The following is a 17,049-nucleotide window of genomic DNA, read 5'->3' on the forward strand; positions in this document are numbered from 1 at the left end:
TTATTCTCTAATTAACATTAAAATTTTACCTAGAGAAATGAGAGTGAAACTCTCTCTCTCTCTCTCTCTCTCTCTCTCTCTCTCTCTCTCTCTCTCTCTATATATATATATATATATATATATATATATATATATATATAATCTAGATTTTCTTAGTTTTACTTGCAATCGAGATAGATCAAATAAGAGAAATAGGTCATATCCATGAAAATCTAAATAAAATGCGTGTGCAAGAGTAGTAAATTTTAATGCTTTAGAGCTATCATTTAAACCCATACATTTTGTTAGTAAAATTACAAACAAGAGCACGTCAAAACCAAAACTCACCACCAAAGAAATACAAACTTGATATGCTCATCATTCAAAGAAAATTGCATAGAGATATATACGGAACAAGTGAGATTGTAAGAAAGAAATACTTTCTTGAAAGACAAAGGCTAAACTTATATTCAAAGTAATTTAATTCTCTCATCACCTCTAAACAAAATAAAAAATACATTTAGATCATGAAAGTCTACTCTAATAACAGAATAAGGCAAAAGTATATTTAAAAATAGGGTTAAATACCCCAGAGGTACCTGAGTTTTACGTGTTTTTAAATTTAGTACCTCAGTTTCATTTCGTATCACAGGTAGCACCTGAATTTGGAAGAAAAAAACCCTAGGTAGTACCTGTCAGATTTCTCGTGGGAATTTCAACTTCTCGCCACGTGTCAACCGCTGAAGTTGACACGTGGCACCACATAAAAAAAAATAAAAAAAATGAAAAAAAATGAAAAAAATGAAAAAAAATCCGCCACCCCCTTGGCCGGTCTGGGGTGGCCGAACCACCCCATAGGGGGTGGTTCGGCCACCCCACAGTTGAAAAAAAAAAAAAAAAAAAATTTTGAACCACCCCCTAGGGCCAAAACCCTTCAATTTTTTTTTTTTTTTTATTATTATTTTTTTTTCAACTGTGGGGTGGCCGGCCACCCCCATGGTGGCCAAGGGGGGTGGCTCAGCCACCCCTCTTTTTTTTTTTTTTTTTTTTTTTAAATTTTTTAATTTTAATCATTATTTTTTTAATTTTTTTAATTTTTAATTTTTAATTTTTTTTTGGTGCCACGTGTCAACCTCAGCGGTTGACACGTGGCGAGAAGTTGAAATTTGGACGAGAAATCTGACAGGTACTACCTAGAGCTTTTTTCTTTCAAATTCAGGTACTACCTGTGATACGAAATGAAACTGAGGTACTAAATTTAAAAACACGTAAAACTCAAGTACCTCTGGGGTATTTAACCCTTAAAAATAAGCAAAAGTGCATGGAAATAAACCATATATAGCTGACATTTTGTCACAGGACTGCTCGGACACATCCTATATATAACCGTTTTCGAATTGAATGAGTTCATTGCACATCGGTCAACTGATCTTTCGATCGAAGCATTTTGTCACTCACTATACTTACCTTCACAAACTACCACCCATTTACGACAAATTATCCTTAAGAACTATCACTAGTGACGCGTGATTCTTTTCAACGTTCAATCTTTGGCAAAAATGAAAAAAAGAGCTCTTTCGTTAACCGAGCATGTTAAATCAAACGGAAAAACGAACAATAAGTTAGCTTTCATTATATATGGGTGTCATACTCTAGAGTATTCCCTTCTTGTTTTTGTTAGAAAAAACAAAATTTTTGAGTGAAGGGATGATAAAAGAAAAAGATTCTTTTGCCCTCTCTGTGTTTTGTTTCTTAAGACATGAGAAGCATCTATGACCTCCACAAAGGGAAGTGGACTTGGAAAGAGACTGGGGAGTCAATCCAGAGGAAGTGGGTCCAGTAAAAACGACAATCAGTACAATCATGATGGAATTCTTGAACCATACACATTCACCCTCTTGGACAACAAGAAAGGGAAAGAATCAAAAGCTACAGAAAAAAGTTGCATGAGCTATAAAAACCCCCAGGCCAGGCACCCCACTGGTCCCCGAGGGGCTTTGCTTCACAAATATGAATCATCCAATTCCAATCCAACCAACTCTAACAGCTGTTGGAAATCGATTGAAAGAACACCATTTTCCATTGACTAGACATTGAGTGTAAGGGTGTAACAAGTTACATAGACTGATTTAAAATGGCTGGGTCATAAAGCAGTAAAATTACTCCAACTTTATTTAGTGCTATCTGAACAAGAAAAAAAAATCATGTTTTTTTAGAATAACCAGGGATTTAGCGTGAAATTACCGGAAGTGCATTCTTATCCGGCTAGTTAAAATGATTCAAATGTTATTTTGGCTAGTAAAAAAAAAATGCTAAAATAGGATCAACATGGACTACATCCGACCAACTCAGCAAAATGCTGAAATATTTGGTGATGCTACGTACGTATAATGATCACCAAACTTAGTGAGCATTGTCCTCTCACGAAATGTGAAAAAATTATTAAGAAGTTCTCAAACATTATCTCTCCTATCAAAGAAATTAAAGAATAATTTTTTTTTTGAAAATGAATATTTAAATTGAATAGTGAAAGATGATAGCTAAAATAGGTACTTTGAAAAATGGGCAGTTAAAATAGAGTGAAATATGATTTTTTTTTTTTTAGCTAAAATGGAGAGTAAATATATTGAGCCGGCCGGATATAAATGCTCTAAAAGTTTTGAGTTTAAACTTTGTCTCCGACTTTCCGTTACTTCCCTCTCATTTCAATTAATGTTCAACGTGCATGTTAGGCCTGATCACTTATTATATAAGAGAGAGTTTGAATCCATACGTCAAAAAATAGCGCTAAAATATTAATTAAATCAATTATTTCCTTTCATCTTAAACTTTTAAAATAATTAATAATTATGGATAGCATCGAATTAATTGGTCTCATCAATGATTTTATGAGTATGGAGATTGTAGACTGATTTCACTTTGCCTTAACTTTTTCCGATTTTCTAAATATTTATTTCTTCCTTGTTTTTCTTGATCAAAAAGGACAAAAAATTGAAAAAGCATTTCAATACAGTCCGATCCGTCTTTTACAGGACCTCCGAACTACACGTACAACATGGTTGGTACGTATGTAGAGCTTCCTATATATGGATCAATGTACTTCTTCCTCCTGGCCTCTTCATCTTCATCTTCATCGATCTTCATCATCTTCTAAATATTTCAGCTAGCGTATGCGTTAGATATGGATTTGTCGTAAAACTTCAGAGAGGAAGTACTTAACATTTCTCTGATTAAGACACGTTAACGTACATGCATGATCTGTGGCGAGCAGCCATCCATGAACATGGACAAGACAATCTCCTGTCAAGGACAGGCCCATATAGTCGTAGGATACATGCAACCTGTCCATTTCTCAGTGGTTGTGCTGCTAATCAAGAAAAGTTTTTCCCTCGATCAGTTGTTCCTTTATGATCACTTTCAATAACAAATCTAATAGATATTACACATGTCGATCTCTTGGAAATCAAATCAGTTTGCTTGAGAGAACTATATATATATATATAAGATCGAATTTAAGCAAGATGCCCATGACACATACACAGAAATCTTGCCAATATTGTTTTATTAATTAATTGTAAAAGAGACTTGGCCCCATACTGGCCTCCATGGCATTAATTAAGGAACGGTGCTGATCAGCTCAATATAAATATGGCAGCTATAGCGATTAATGGAGACATAATTACTTAGATCTTATACTAGGATCGACATGCTTTTTTTTATGTACCACAATGCATGATGACATTAATGACAAGTACTTTTTCCTCTAATTTTCTCGCATTGAAGTATGAACAAGAGCCCCTTGAGTTCCAGAAAGGTTCCAAATGAGCATGCTATTAAGTTTCTTTAACAAAAACGAGTGTGAGAGCTAGAAGTCAAGAATTGATGGGTCTACAGTATTAATTAATATTTTACGCCTGATGCATGAATGAAAATACCATATAGTCAAGAAGATGGTGGGATATACTATTGCCTTTTTTCGATCCTCTTCTTTTTTCACCCGATCAGTACTTAACGAATAAATGGGATGATCTGAAAAGTCACCCCACCCCCGGCCTCTTAATTAACTCCCTTTATAAGCTTGTGAGGACCTCTTTGACCTCGATCGAAGAATTATTGTTATTATATTTGAGGCAATAAATTCTGAAGCATCTTATTTTTAAGTATTTTTGGTTTATAAATCATCTTGTTAAGTTATATAGCTTCTCATAAAAGCTTTATAAAAGCAAATTTAATAATTTAATTAATATTTAATACTTGTAGTCCTAATCAGTGAGACTAAAAAATACATAAAATATTTTAATTAAAAATAATATTTAAGCTGTCAAACCAAGATTTGAACTCAAATCATCACTTACCTCGAAAATTTAAATGATTTTAACCATTTAACTAATATTCTAATACATTTAATTTTTTCAATCCACTATATATCTTCTACTTAATTAATTTTCCTCTTCTTCCTTTTATTTTTTTTTGTAGGTATTTATTGAATGCTAATAAATAATAGACTTCAATATTGGAGCGTACTAACATAAATCCTTTCATGCAAATTAACAAGCATCAAAGCTATGGATGCACTAGAAAGTGTTGCTCGTGAGGTGGTGTCAACTTAAAGAGCAGAATCACACATTTCGATCTAGCTCTGGTTCCAAATTAAGCAGACCCTTTCTTTGTTCACCATTTTAGACCAACCAGTCTATGCAATGTGGTTTATACAACCATCACGAAGATCCTTGCCAACAGCCTCAAATCCATCCTTCACATGATTATTACTGCAAACCAATGCTTTTATCTCGAGGAGAACCATCCACGATAACTCTATTCTAGCTCACGAGCTGTTACACTTACATACCCTAAAACATAAAAAGGGGAGAGGAGGCTGATCAATGGCAATGAATTCCTTCTCCGTCCTTATTAACGGGTCCTCTAGCTCGAGGCCTCTGGCAAGGATAACGTACCTTTGTCCCATTTCCTTTTCATCCTTGGTTCTTAGATCCTCTCAAGGCTCCTCATTAGAGAAGAGAGCATTAGACTCTTATAATGCATGGTCCGCGCCCAAGTCGTAAATCTCTCAAAGTCTTCTATCTTCTTCAGTACAAATTCTAGTGCTACCTTAATAGCTGTTGTTTCTAGTTTTCTTCCTTTTTAACCTTTCCTTTAAAAGATCTCCTCCCAATTCAAAATATTTCGGCCTTCCAATTCTGATTGATAGATCAAAGAAGCCTTCCTTTGGAGAGAACATCTCCAAGATCCAAGATAAAATTACTGGTTGGAGGTCTAAAACCCTCTCCCAAGCAGGGAGATCCGCTTTTATCAGGTCAGTGTCTTCAACCATCCTCTCTTATGCTATGAGTGCTTTCATGATATGATGCTCTCAAGCTTTTGTCACAACATTGACAAGATCGATCTTTAAAGACTTTTGGTGGGACTTTCCCAAAGGAAAGTCCAAAAATCTTACTTTAAAATCTTGGAGCTCCATTCGCCTCCCTATTCCTTTAGGCGGTCTTGGCCTGAGAAGTGTGAAATCAATGAATAGATCTCTTGTGGCTAAATTGGGATGGAAAATTTTCTCAAACTAAAACAAATTTTGGGTTTTCCACCTTAAATCCAAATATCTTCTCAATTGAGATTTCCTCCAAGCCTCAACCCCTAGAAATAGCTCTTGGATTTGGATTTGGAAAGGGATTCTGGATTCCAAACCCCTTGTTGAATTCAGAGCTTTCTTAATTCCTTCAAGCTTGTTCAAGCCTCAGCCCTGCTTGTGACCCCAACTTGGGAGAAGCCCTAACTGCTCTTCTATCAGCACGTACAACTTACGGTTTCTCTTAACCTAAAATCTTTCATTTTAGAATGAGATTCCTTTGTTATCCTTGCTCTCTCCTCCCCGGATTTAATCTCTAATTGGTCCCAATCATCTCAAATGCCATCCTCTCCATTCCAAAGTTCTCTTGTTAGCAAGCTCGAAAAAATTTATAGAAGTGCTGACTTTTACGTCAACACACTGGCAAAATGGGCCGCCTCCATAAGCCATGTTGGATGGTTGGTAGCATTCTCACCTCCCTTCAACTACGCCTTCCCCTACTCATTAATAGTGGGAAATACCACCCACCCCCATCCTTTGGTTTGGCTTGGATTTTTTTTTTAAAAAAAAAATTATATATATATATATATATATTAAAAAAAAAACATAATTTTCCTCCCTAATTTGAAGGATAGGGTATACTTGTAATTTTGTGGGCAAAGTGATGGAGGTGTGGACCTTATGTCCTATCGCTAGTAGTTGTGAGTTGTGACAAGCTGTTTGGGTTGCAAACTCATGGGGTCCACACCCAACTAAGCCCTTCATTTGTTGCACCATACCCACCTTGAAACACATCTCATTTGCCTCTTTGGTTATAAATGGGTGGGCAAAGAGGACATGAATTTGCAGATGGGTGTCTCAAAACCACCATTTTAAGACCTCCCCTCTCTCACTGCGCTTCTCTCTCTATCTTCTCTTTGTGGGGGAACTGGCTCCTAGTTGCGGTACGAGGAAGGTGTGTGTTGAGCAAGATGGAGAAGCAGGGCACGTGCATTACTAACTGATGCCAAGCACGCACACTAGCATCTACATATTTCTTGCTGTAGTTAATATGACTACTCTAATTACCTACAATTAAGCTTAAGAAGGTTTTGCTAGGTTGCGGTGAGTTAGTTCTTCATGTGCCCCTCTTCCCCATCATGACCACTGCATCTTATATATTTGTTTCGTTGGAGTGAAGGCCACCCAGAAGCTCATGACTATATATCCCAGAAATTATTCTCCGAGAATTGCTGAATCGAAGCTCCAAGTTCCGGGTGAGTTATGATCATTTGATAAAGTTTTAGTAGAGTGTCATAGCTCTAGTCATATATTCATTTCAAGAACTTTCTTTTTTTTTTTTTTGGGTAAAGCAGTTAGAAAATACTATGAACATAAAATATATATATACTATAATTATAAGGAGGCAGAAGAAGAAAAGATGTCAAGCACGGAGTGAATATATGTAATTCTTCAACAAGGTCACCGTGGATAAGCATTGACTGAATACAAATAAGATTAGTTTCATCATCAAAAAATTAGACCCGTAACTTTTGAGAACGATGAAGGGTTAATTAGTTGACCATTTAGCTGTAAAGTTTGATTTGATAACCTCTCTCTCTCTCTCTCTCTCTCTCTCTCTCTCTTGATGAAATAAACAAACAAAAGCATAAAGAATGCTGTTTGCAGCCACTCAGTATTTGTATTATACGTTTCCTACCAATTATGCATATCATTAGATTTGTGTTTTGGTTGTCTGAATCATAATATTACTTGCCTATTGCGTAAATATATTCAAGAAATATGATATATATTCTCATATATACCCATGTTCTCTTTTCTCTCTCTTCAGTTTTATTTATTTATTTATTATTTTTTATTTCTGCATAAATTCAAAGAAGAATTGAAAGAAAACAGCAGTCCTAATGTGTAAGAACTAAGAACCATGCATTTCCATTTCCCCCCTCTAATAGTTTTTCGATTTTGGCCTCACAATGATCATGAAAGGAGAGAGATTAATTAATGATACTGGTAATATCTCACCATCGCCGGTATAGCTTAAGTATCACTTTTACATGAAATGCTTATGGTATTTGAGCAACTGATGTCAATGTGACAATGATATCAAAGTAGGCTAAAGAAGGAAACAGGAGGAAGGTCGACGGAGCCAGCAGACAGGTTGAAGGAGGAATCTAGATTAATGTTTAAGTTACTTTGTTATTGACTATATATTTGATAATTTTTCTTCTTTTAGTTGTATGAAATTAATAAAAATATGAGAGCAAGAAAATGATTATATTGAGTCCTAGCAGAATTCTAAATGAACTCAGTACTGAGATGAATTTTGCGAATTTCTCTATGATTCTTGGCTAAGATTTTTTTTTTTTTTTTTAAATTATTATTATTATTATTATTATTATTACCATCTCAATCACAGTTTTCATTAATATTGCATATTATGTATCAACTAAATTTTTTCCTATATTAATTAACATTTCTGAGTTTATTTTACTTCAACGTACATTGTCTCGATCTTATTCTTCAACCCGTAGATGTTTATTTCATTGAAAAATAGTTAAAAAAAAAAGAAGCTTTCCTAGCTAGATAGCCTCTTCATTGAAACGGCAGTGGTATCACATTAAAAAGTTTCAGTGAATTAAGTTTGGTTTGAATTCCAGTCCAGTGAAAAAGTACTAAAATAGGGTTCTCGATCACCCGATCTTCCCATCTCCACCGTACGCTTATTTTTCTAACAAGAGATCGATCTCCCGTGAAACAAGCCAAACTCTTTTCTTTTTCCTCTCTTTTAGCCTGCAAGATTGTTGCCATCATTCCTGGAAAAGTGAGCATGTTTTTCAGGGAAAAGTGACGGATGATGAACAGACATAGGCAAATTGGGTACCACCACCGAGGAGACAAGAGATATTACCCTCATATGTCTCTATTCCATCCTTTTCGCCGTCCACGTTCCAGTGACAACGATAAAGCCACAGGCCACAATGGCACAGACACCTCGCTTTCTAATCCGCGTGTAATTTCTCTCATTTATCCACACAAATTAAGGTTCCTGATTTGATTTTACTAGAAGCAACTTCAGCGGTTATATTATAAATGTCTGCAATTAATTTTTTTTCTTCTGCTTTATCTTTCATTCTCGACAGGAGGTCGATGGCTCGTCCAAACATCTCATGGATAATGAATGGTTCCAATGGCGGCACGCAACCCCAGTATGATATTACCCAAATGACATTGGAGTTTAGCTAATAAAGCCATAGCTAGTCATGACTTCTAGAAAAAGCTGGTCTTCTTACGTTTTATCTTATTTTACTGATGTGATCACATGGGTCATGGGCTATTCGTCCCTAATTTTTTTTTTTTTTTTTTAAATAATTTTAATTATCAGAACTGATTCATTGAAATTCTTAATATATCCTTTACCTTTAATATGCTATTTTTCCTATAATTTTTATAACTTATATAATTTTCCCTAGTCTCCTACAAAAATTTCACACTGCAAAAAGATCATTTTTTAGCACGGACAAACTTTTCTAGAAAATGGGTGAGAAGAAAATGCAACATCCAATGCTTTCAGGATGCTGCGCTTAATTTATTTCAGTGGAAAGCGAAGAGTGAGTGATTTTTCGTTTTGTTTGATTACTTCTTCTCTTTTTCTTTTTCTTTTTTCTTTTTTTTTTTTAAAAAAAAAAAAGAAAAGAAAAGAAAAGAAAAAAGAATGCGTTAAAAAAGGGAACCAACCCTTTTCCGGTTAATAATAATTACTTCTCCAGCACAAGTTGACAAAGTGAGCACATAATTAAAGCAGTTTTACTTTGTGATTGTCAGTAGAACTGTAGAACCATCATCTTAAATTGGACAACATGAAATACGCTAGGGCTTGTTTGGTAAAGATTTATACAGAACATAACAGAATAGTGGGTTGTTAATTTTAAAATTAGTAAAAAATGATGATGAGATATAAAAATTTAAAAAAATGTATAGAAAAGTGAAAAAGTTTTGGATTGTAGTGAATAAAAAATTATTAATGTGATATAAAAAGTGAAAAAGTTTTGATGTTGATTGGTGGTGAAAAATATAAAACAATGAAAAAAAAAAAAAAAAACGCATGAACAGTGTTGTATTGTTTTGTATTCTATCAAACAAGGCCTAATTTCAAGGAAAACTTTGTCCTATTAGTTTTGTATTACGATGGCAGGATTCAGTTTTAAGTGTTTTTTTTCTTCTTTTTTGGCAATGGCGACTGAAACCACAAAAAGAGGAAGAAGATAGAAGTCATGAAACGAGCCATACACATAGAAGAAGACAAACAATTCTGTCCAGGACAACCTAAAAGCATTCTGTCCCAGGCAACCTAAAAGCACTAATCAGAAAAACTGGTCCCTTCTAACGAGATCCAAATCTGGAGAGTTTTGCCCGTGGCAGCACCGTACCCTGAACTAGATTAGACTTCAAATGTTAATCTAAATTATCTTGCTCACCTCCAACGCACTTCAAAACTTATTTTTATAGTGGCAGGCTACTAGCAGCCAAGGACAACACAAAGACGGGAGAGAAAAACCGATTTATCCCTCTACTTTTCCATTTCTCCCCAAAAAGTTTCTTCACATTACCAAACATTCTTCACTTTTCTTTCACAAGAAAATTCGACACTCATTTCATCTTTATATTACATCAATCAATTTTTATTTACAATTCAATAATAATAATAAAAAAAAAGAGCTTTTCCAAACACACACGATCTGCCGGGGATAAAGAATTTTCAGCTGATAACTTTGCACAAAACCAAAAGCAAGCAAAGAACAGAGAGAGAAGCAGGGGCAACCAGCGGCTGCCCTATTTTTTGCATTCACTCAACTTGTATTCTGTACAGTATTATGTATTTTCTATTTTTGATTTGTATATTTGGAATATAAACTGAGAGGCAATGGAAATGGTAGAATATGAAGTATGGAACTGAGAAACTGAATTGAATAGAAGAATTACAATAGGCCTGGGCCTCCAAGTAGTGACTACAATATGATATTTTCTTTAATGCCCAACAATTGAGAATTGGACCTATTTGTAATAGTCCAATCCCTTTGATTACAATTCAGCCCGTTTGGTTGTTAAACCACTGTATCTAAATCCAACTGATCGTTCAATCCATTAACTATTTACAATCAAAACGACTGCTAACAAAGCATAAAACTCAGCTTCTCATATACTGCTTTTTGCACCATAGTGCAAGCCAGCTATAACTGAAGACAGGAAAAAAGAGATATCCTGAGAACATGATCAAACCAAAAAGGGTTAACTACAATTCACCCAAATATGGTTTGCTTCAAGTTTGATTTGTTAACTTGTGATTCAAAAAGTTATATTTTACCTACATGAGATCTAATCATATAACCTCTTGCTTTATGAGTTTATATTCAGATTGTAATGAGGTTGCTATTATGTTTTTTAAACTTTTTTTTTTTTTTTTTTTAAAGCATGTGATTTGCGAATGTTAACTATTTGGGGTTGGAAAAAAAATAAAGAATATGATTTTCATGTGAATAAAGTGCAACTTTTTAAACCACATTGACAAATAAAATTTGAACAAAATCATAAGTAGACGACAAAGTAAATTACCAAAAGAAAAAAGGATTATCATACTATATAGGTTAATGTTCCACCTTATGTGCAGCCTAGGCAATGCCAATTTCTAGTCATAACAAAACCCTGGAGCAAGTTTGTTTCTGCAGCAAACTCACTCCAACATATGATCAGACAATCTGAGAGTAATGGAGGGCATTTGACTTCTGCATCATGACAACAGGCGCTGGACACATCCACAGACATACCAATGCTTGGCAGATCTCAAGCAAGACATCTAAGGCCCAGAAGTAAGGCATTTGTCCAAATAAAATATTAGAGTACAAACAAGAAAAACCCATAAAAGAAGCATTTATATGAATGATGACAAAGCAGCAAAGGAAGCAGTAATTTTGCGTTGACAGTAGCTGAACAACAAACATGTTCAACTCAACCAATCAAGCAAGCAGGTTTGGAAAAAGGAATCACAAGAGGGATGACAGAACACCAGTATCATGTAAGGGAAAGATATTGATGTAGAACGGTCCAAAAACAAAGCAGAGAGGCACGGTTGAACCCCCTTCAAACGGGTTTGGGATCAAAGCCCTCGGGTTGAAGGGCCGAACAACTCGGCCGCACGTCCATGTGAAAGGGGTGCAGCCAAGCCTCTTGGGGGTCAAATCCGAGCATCTCGGTCGCAACCAGTTCGAACGGGGTGCGAGAGGGAGTCTCTGGAGTAATTGAGGAATTTGGTTGCAACCTGTTCGAACAGGCTGTGACCGAGACATATTTGGAGCAACTGAAACGGTCAAGGAAAGACAATCTTGACAGAATCCACTCTAAAACACTGAAATCGTTATCCTAAAATGCTTCAATCTCAATTTCTGCCTTCTAAATTTAGTTTATTGTTACCTTTCATAGCCAATTTCCAATTAGGTGTTTGATTTTGCTTTTTAGAATTCTACAATTGTATTATTTAAGTTTCATCCTGTGTAATGTTGAGGCATTGAAAAGTTGAGAAGCTATTTCACTGATCAAGTTTGTGTTCTTTGGTTCCCTTTAATCAGAAGACTTCAAAGCTTTTGATTGTGTTTTGTTTCTTACGCTTTTCCGCTATGTCAACTAGCTAGGCTTGTAAAGAGGAACATACCATGTTATGCTGATCATGCTTGAATGGAGAGAAGCACAATTGACAGGCAAAGTAACAGAGAGTTGAGCCAGGATAAATTGCTTCTCTTGAGAAAAATAATATATATATATCCTTTTCCGTGCTTGCACTACAGAGGCGTATTTTCACTGTTACTCAAACTGAAGCCCATAGCAAACACATGGAAGCAGCAACTTGTAGTTAAACTCTTCAACACTGACTCTAAGTAACAGCGCTCCGAACATCGATGAGAGACATAACAATTCACTAGGTTTTCAAATCAAGTTTACTGTTCTAGCAGCCTAAATGGGTGAGTTTACATTAGGCTCACCATTCACCAAACCAGTCAAGATGGTCTCTGAAAAGCTAAGTTTAGATCCGGCGCTAAGGAGCAGTGCTTCCCAGGCCATAGGCCCGGGAACTACATTCTTGCCAATCATTTTCTTAATCAATTCCACTGCTTTACAAACCAAGCCTTTTTGGCACAACCCAAATATTATCTCATCAAATGCCGCACATCGAGGACAGAAACACTTCTCCAGCATTTCCTCGGACAAAGCACAAGCTTCAATAATTTCACCTTTACCAACAAAACCTTCCAGCATAATCCTATATGTCCGCGAGTTGAACTCAACACCCTTCCATCCCATCTCTTTCACTAGCTCCCTCATCCTACTCAACTTCCCAACCTTACACAACGCATCCATTATTGTATTATAAGTAATCACATTGGGTTTGCACCCCAACTCCTCCATTGAAGCAATCATCTTAATTCCAGCTTCCACATTATTCTGCTTACACATACCAAATATATATACATTATAAGTATAAACATCAGGAACCAAACCCAATACAAGCAATTCATCGAACAGCTCATCCGCCTTCCCATAATCCCCTTCTAGGATAACCCCATTTAAAACCATAGTATAACAAAAAATGTCGGGCTTAATCCCATCTACTTTCATCCGATTTAAAACCTCCAAAGCATCCAAACCCTTCCCTCCCCTGACCAAAAACCTAATCACATTAGAATAATCCAACATTCCAGGACAAAAACCCAGTTTCCTCATTCTTTCCACAAAACCCATAACCTCAACTCTAGACAAATCTCTTTGTTCACACAAAGATGACAATATCAAAGAGCAAATCCTCACATTAAGCTCATACCCATCATTTATCATACAATTCAGAATCTCAATAGCATATCCAACCCTTCTAACTCTACACAGAACACTGACTAATATCCGAAATGTTGATTCCTCGACCCGGATATTCATGAACTGACTCTTTAGCAAAACCTGAGGAACCATTCTAAGACCTTCGCTTTTCCTACAAAGAACTGAGAGCAACGAGTTGAGTGAGTACACAGAAGGCACACACCTAAACCTGTCAATCCCATAAAACAAATCTACAGCCTCTTGAAGCTTATCAGCATTGCTGTAAATCTTTATAAGTTCAGTGAAAACGTACTCGGGCGTCTGGAACTTTTCAACGCGTTCGAGGCGGTCGAGAACGAGAGGAATGTGGTGGAACTGGGAGGTTCTGGCCAGGGTTTTAAGGACATAGTGGTAGGCACTGGGCGTTGGGTCACAGTTGTAGGTGTTGAAGGAGTGTACGAGAGTGGAGAGGAGATGGGGTTGTTGGTGTTTGATGGGGTTTTCTTGTGCTGCTGCCAATACAGTTGTTGTCGCTGCTGCTGCTTGTTTTAAGGTTTGCATGGCTTGCTGTTGATTGAAGGTTTGGTGCCATTTGGTCTTGTAGGGTGAGAGTGGCCACTTCCTGTGCTTTCTGAGGAAGTTGTTGGGGCCTTTTAGAGATGAGGGTCTGACCATTTGGGGAATTGGGTGTCGTAGAAATTGCAAGCAGATTTAGGTTTTATAATGAAATGGGATGAAAAAGGTTATATATATATAGGTTTCACGAATTAACGTGACAGAACTTAGACCCAAGTCATTCTTTTTCTTTTGGAAATGGTATTTCATTGGATAATACATGTCTTAAAAGTATAGTCCACGGCTTATATATTTTGAGAAATGTTATGGTTCGTTTAGGTATTGAATTTTTAGAATTAGAATTGAATTCTAATTCTATTTACAAATATCGAGGTAAAAAATTGTATTTAGGGGTTGAATTTTGAGATTGAAAAATATTATATTTTAATGGTAAGAAATGATTAGAAGTGTAAAAATTGTGTATAATAATTGGTATTTTGAAAAGTTGTGTGAAATAATAATATAAATAATAATAATTTATTATATATTGATTATTTAATTAAAAATAAATAAATAATTTTTTTTTAAAAAAAATAATTGAAATCAAAATTAAAAATTAAAAAATAAATAAAAAATGAAGCAAGGGGTGGCCCAGCCACCCCCAGACAATGGGGGTGGCCGCGCGGCCACCCCCAGTACTCGGGGGAGGCCGCGCGGCCCGACCCAGGCTGGCAGCCACCCCTCTGTTTTTTTTTTTTAATTTCATTTTTTTTATTTAAATTATTAATAGTTTATTATTTAAATGTGGGACCCACGCGTTTTTTTAGTCAACTTTTCCTGCACGTGGGTCCCACCATTAATCTGAAAGACAGCCTTGAGTGGACTCAAAATTCGGGTCAAAATCCGGGTTTTTAGGCGGGTAGGTGGGTTTTAGAAAAAACCCGAGTGGAATAATTATTCCACTCTGTTGCCAAACCAACCATTAGAGTTTCTTCTAATATTTTTCTGGGATCCTTCTATGCTGACATGACACTTTATTTTAAATAAAAAAAAATTATAGCTTAATTTCTCTCTCCTATTTTTATTAAAAAATACAAGATGCCATGTCAGTGTAGAATGACTCTAGACGTTAGAAATTTTTTTAACATTTTTCGTATATTTTAGAGTTGCTTGTAAAATAGTTAATCATTTTTTTTAATTGAATGGAAAAGGGTTACGGGAAACAAAAATTAATGGTGAAGATTACAAGATTGAACAAGAATTTCAGTCATTTTTTATTGAAGGCAATCTTTATCATTATTTTTTGCTATTAGAGATAAGCTAAAATAAAGTTACAATAGCTTTTACTACAAGTAAACAATTAAAATTTGATTTTAGTAGATATGATAGTGACCCCTTTCACGTTAGTTTATAAGTCCACGTGATATTTATCACATTAATCACTAAATGATTAAATTTAATTGTGACTAATATGATAATGGCAAATAAACTTTCATATCACTCCAAACATTTTTCCTAAATAGTTGTCGATCACTAAATTAGGAGAGCCCAGTAGCAACTCATCAAATTTTATGTTTAAATAATTAGCTGCATGATGGTAATTTTTCATTCCGGCTAGCCGGGTGTGAATGCTGAAAGTGTAGCTCATTCTGTGATTACATTTTAAATGAACAGGGTTATGAACTTGCAGGAACTGAGAGTGAGACAATGTATATTACTGGAGGGTCCTGTAATTTTAAGTGATAAAAAAACAATAATATATACTGAAGTTGCTTTAATTGATTAACTGAAAGAAATATCAATCAATCTCTAAAATTTCTTCAGGGACAATACAAAAACATCAAATAATTTTTGGACAAAGATTTCCTCTTTCAACTTAATTTATAAAAATATCATGTGTTTTTTTTTTAATAGCATATAAAATACATATTTTTTTTAATAAAATTCATTCCAATTTTATCCATGTAGCGTGTCTTTTTAATAGCACTACATAAAATACACATTTTTTTTTTTTTAATAAAATTCATTCCAATTTTATCCATGTAACGTGTCTTTTTAAAAGCACATCCTGCTTAAGGCCAGGGCCCAGGGGGTTGGTTTTCGATAGTATGGCACAGCCCACGACCAAGGGTGTAGCTCATCCTGCTTCAGTTATCGGCCCCAGTTATTGCGCTCCTCATCCTGTTGATCTTGCAATCCTTAAAAACACTCCGACTTCAACCCATGGAAACTTTGATGTCAAAGACATCCAAGGCAACATCGTTTTTAAGGTTAGAGCACCCTTTAAGGCAACCAATGTTTTATCTCAATTTGCTGTCAAATCCCCATAGATGCACCATTCTGAAGGGCTGAACAACTCGGCTACACAACCGTTCGAACGGGTTGCGTCTTAGACATACCTGTAGCGATTGAGAGACCTGTCCTAAATCATAATCTTGAACCTCTGAATAGGCAATCAGCCTGTAAAAAGAAATTCAGTCACAACGGAGATGCTACTAAATTGTAGTCAATTTTGATAACCAATTGAGAAAGAGTTTCCATGACCTTCATGTGTTTGGCCAAGTGGGCCCTTGTTATATCAACACTTATCCCAAAGGCTTAAACTAATAGGAAGAAATAAATTTAATCACTTAATCAATATTTTGACAGCCCTAATCCTTGAATATGTCATCTTATTTTGAAAGAAAACCATTTATTAAAACGCCAAGTGTAATTAACACGCCATTGACATTGATTATCGAGAGATCGAGCAAAGGGGAAGAAAGAAATCTTGGAAACATTATATCAATTGTCAAAGACAACAAAGTCGTCCAACCTCCGTAACCAATAAGAAAAGAACTATATATAATGACAAAATCATATATATACATTCATTTTCAGGATGAAAACACCAGAATGAGAAATTCTAGATGACCAAGCCTGCCAAATCAGACTTAGTATTAATATCTTTTCTTTCTTTTCGTCTTTTTTTTTTTTTTTTTTTTTTTTTTTTTTTTTTTAAATTTATTTATTTATGAATAACTATCTACTTTTAAATTGCATATTCCTATATTCTTATAGGAATAAACTTGCACATACAT

General features: G+C 35.3%; 1 protein-coding gene and 1 long non-coding RNA gene across 2 annotated transcripts; one reads left to right on the forward strand and one right to left on the reverse strand.

Annotated features, from left to right (window-relative positions):
* The first annotated feature begins 6,235 nt into the window (after window positions 1-6,235).
* LOC133873976 (uncharacterized) lies at window positions 6,236-8,941 on the forward strand. Its single transcript, XR_009901189.1, has 3 exons — window positions 6,236-6,813; window positions 8,396-8,567; window positions 8,698-8,941. It is a non-coding gene; the product is annotated as an uncharacterized LOC133873976 (long non-coding RNA).
* Window positions 8,942-11,931: 2,990 nt separating this feature from the next.
* LOC133873938 (pentatricopeptide repeat-containing protein At2g38420, mitochondrial) lies at window positions 11,932-14,124 on the reverse strand. The gene has a single exon (XM_062311742.1). The coding sequence runs from the start codon at window positions 14,087-14,089 to the stop codon at window positions 12,560-12,562; it is 1,530 nt and encodes a 509-aa protein (XP_062167726.1). The 5' UTR covers window positions 14,090-14,124; the 3' UTR covers window positions 11,932-12,559.
* Window positions 14,125-17,049: the final 2,925 nt, after the last annotated feature.

The sequence above is a fragment of the Alnus glutinosa genome, chromosome 7 (assembly GCF_958979055.1).
Source record: "Alnus glutinosa chromosome 7, dhAlnGlut1.1, whole genome shotgun sequence".
Lineage (NCBI taxonomy): Eukaryota > Viridiplantae > Streptophyta > Magnoliopsida > Fagales > Betulaceae > Alnus > Alnus glutinosa.

Coding starts and splice junctions, on each gene's coding strand:
- LOC133873938 (XM_062311742.1), bottom strand. CDS start 14,089: ATGGTCAGACCCTCATCTCTAAAAGGCCCCAACAACTTCCTCAGAAAG.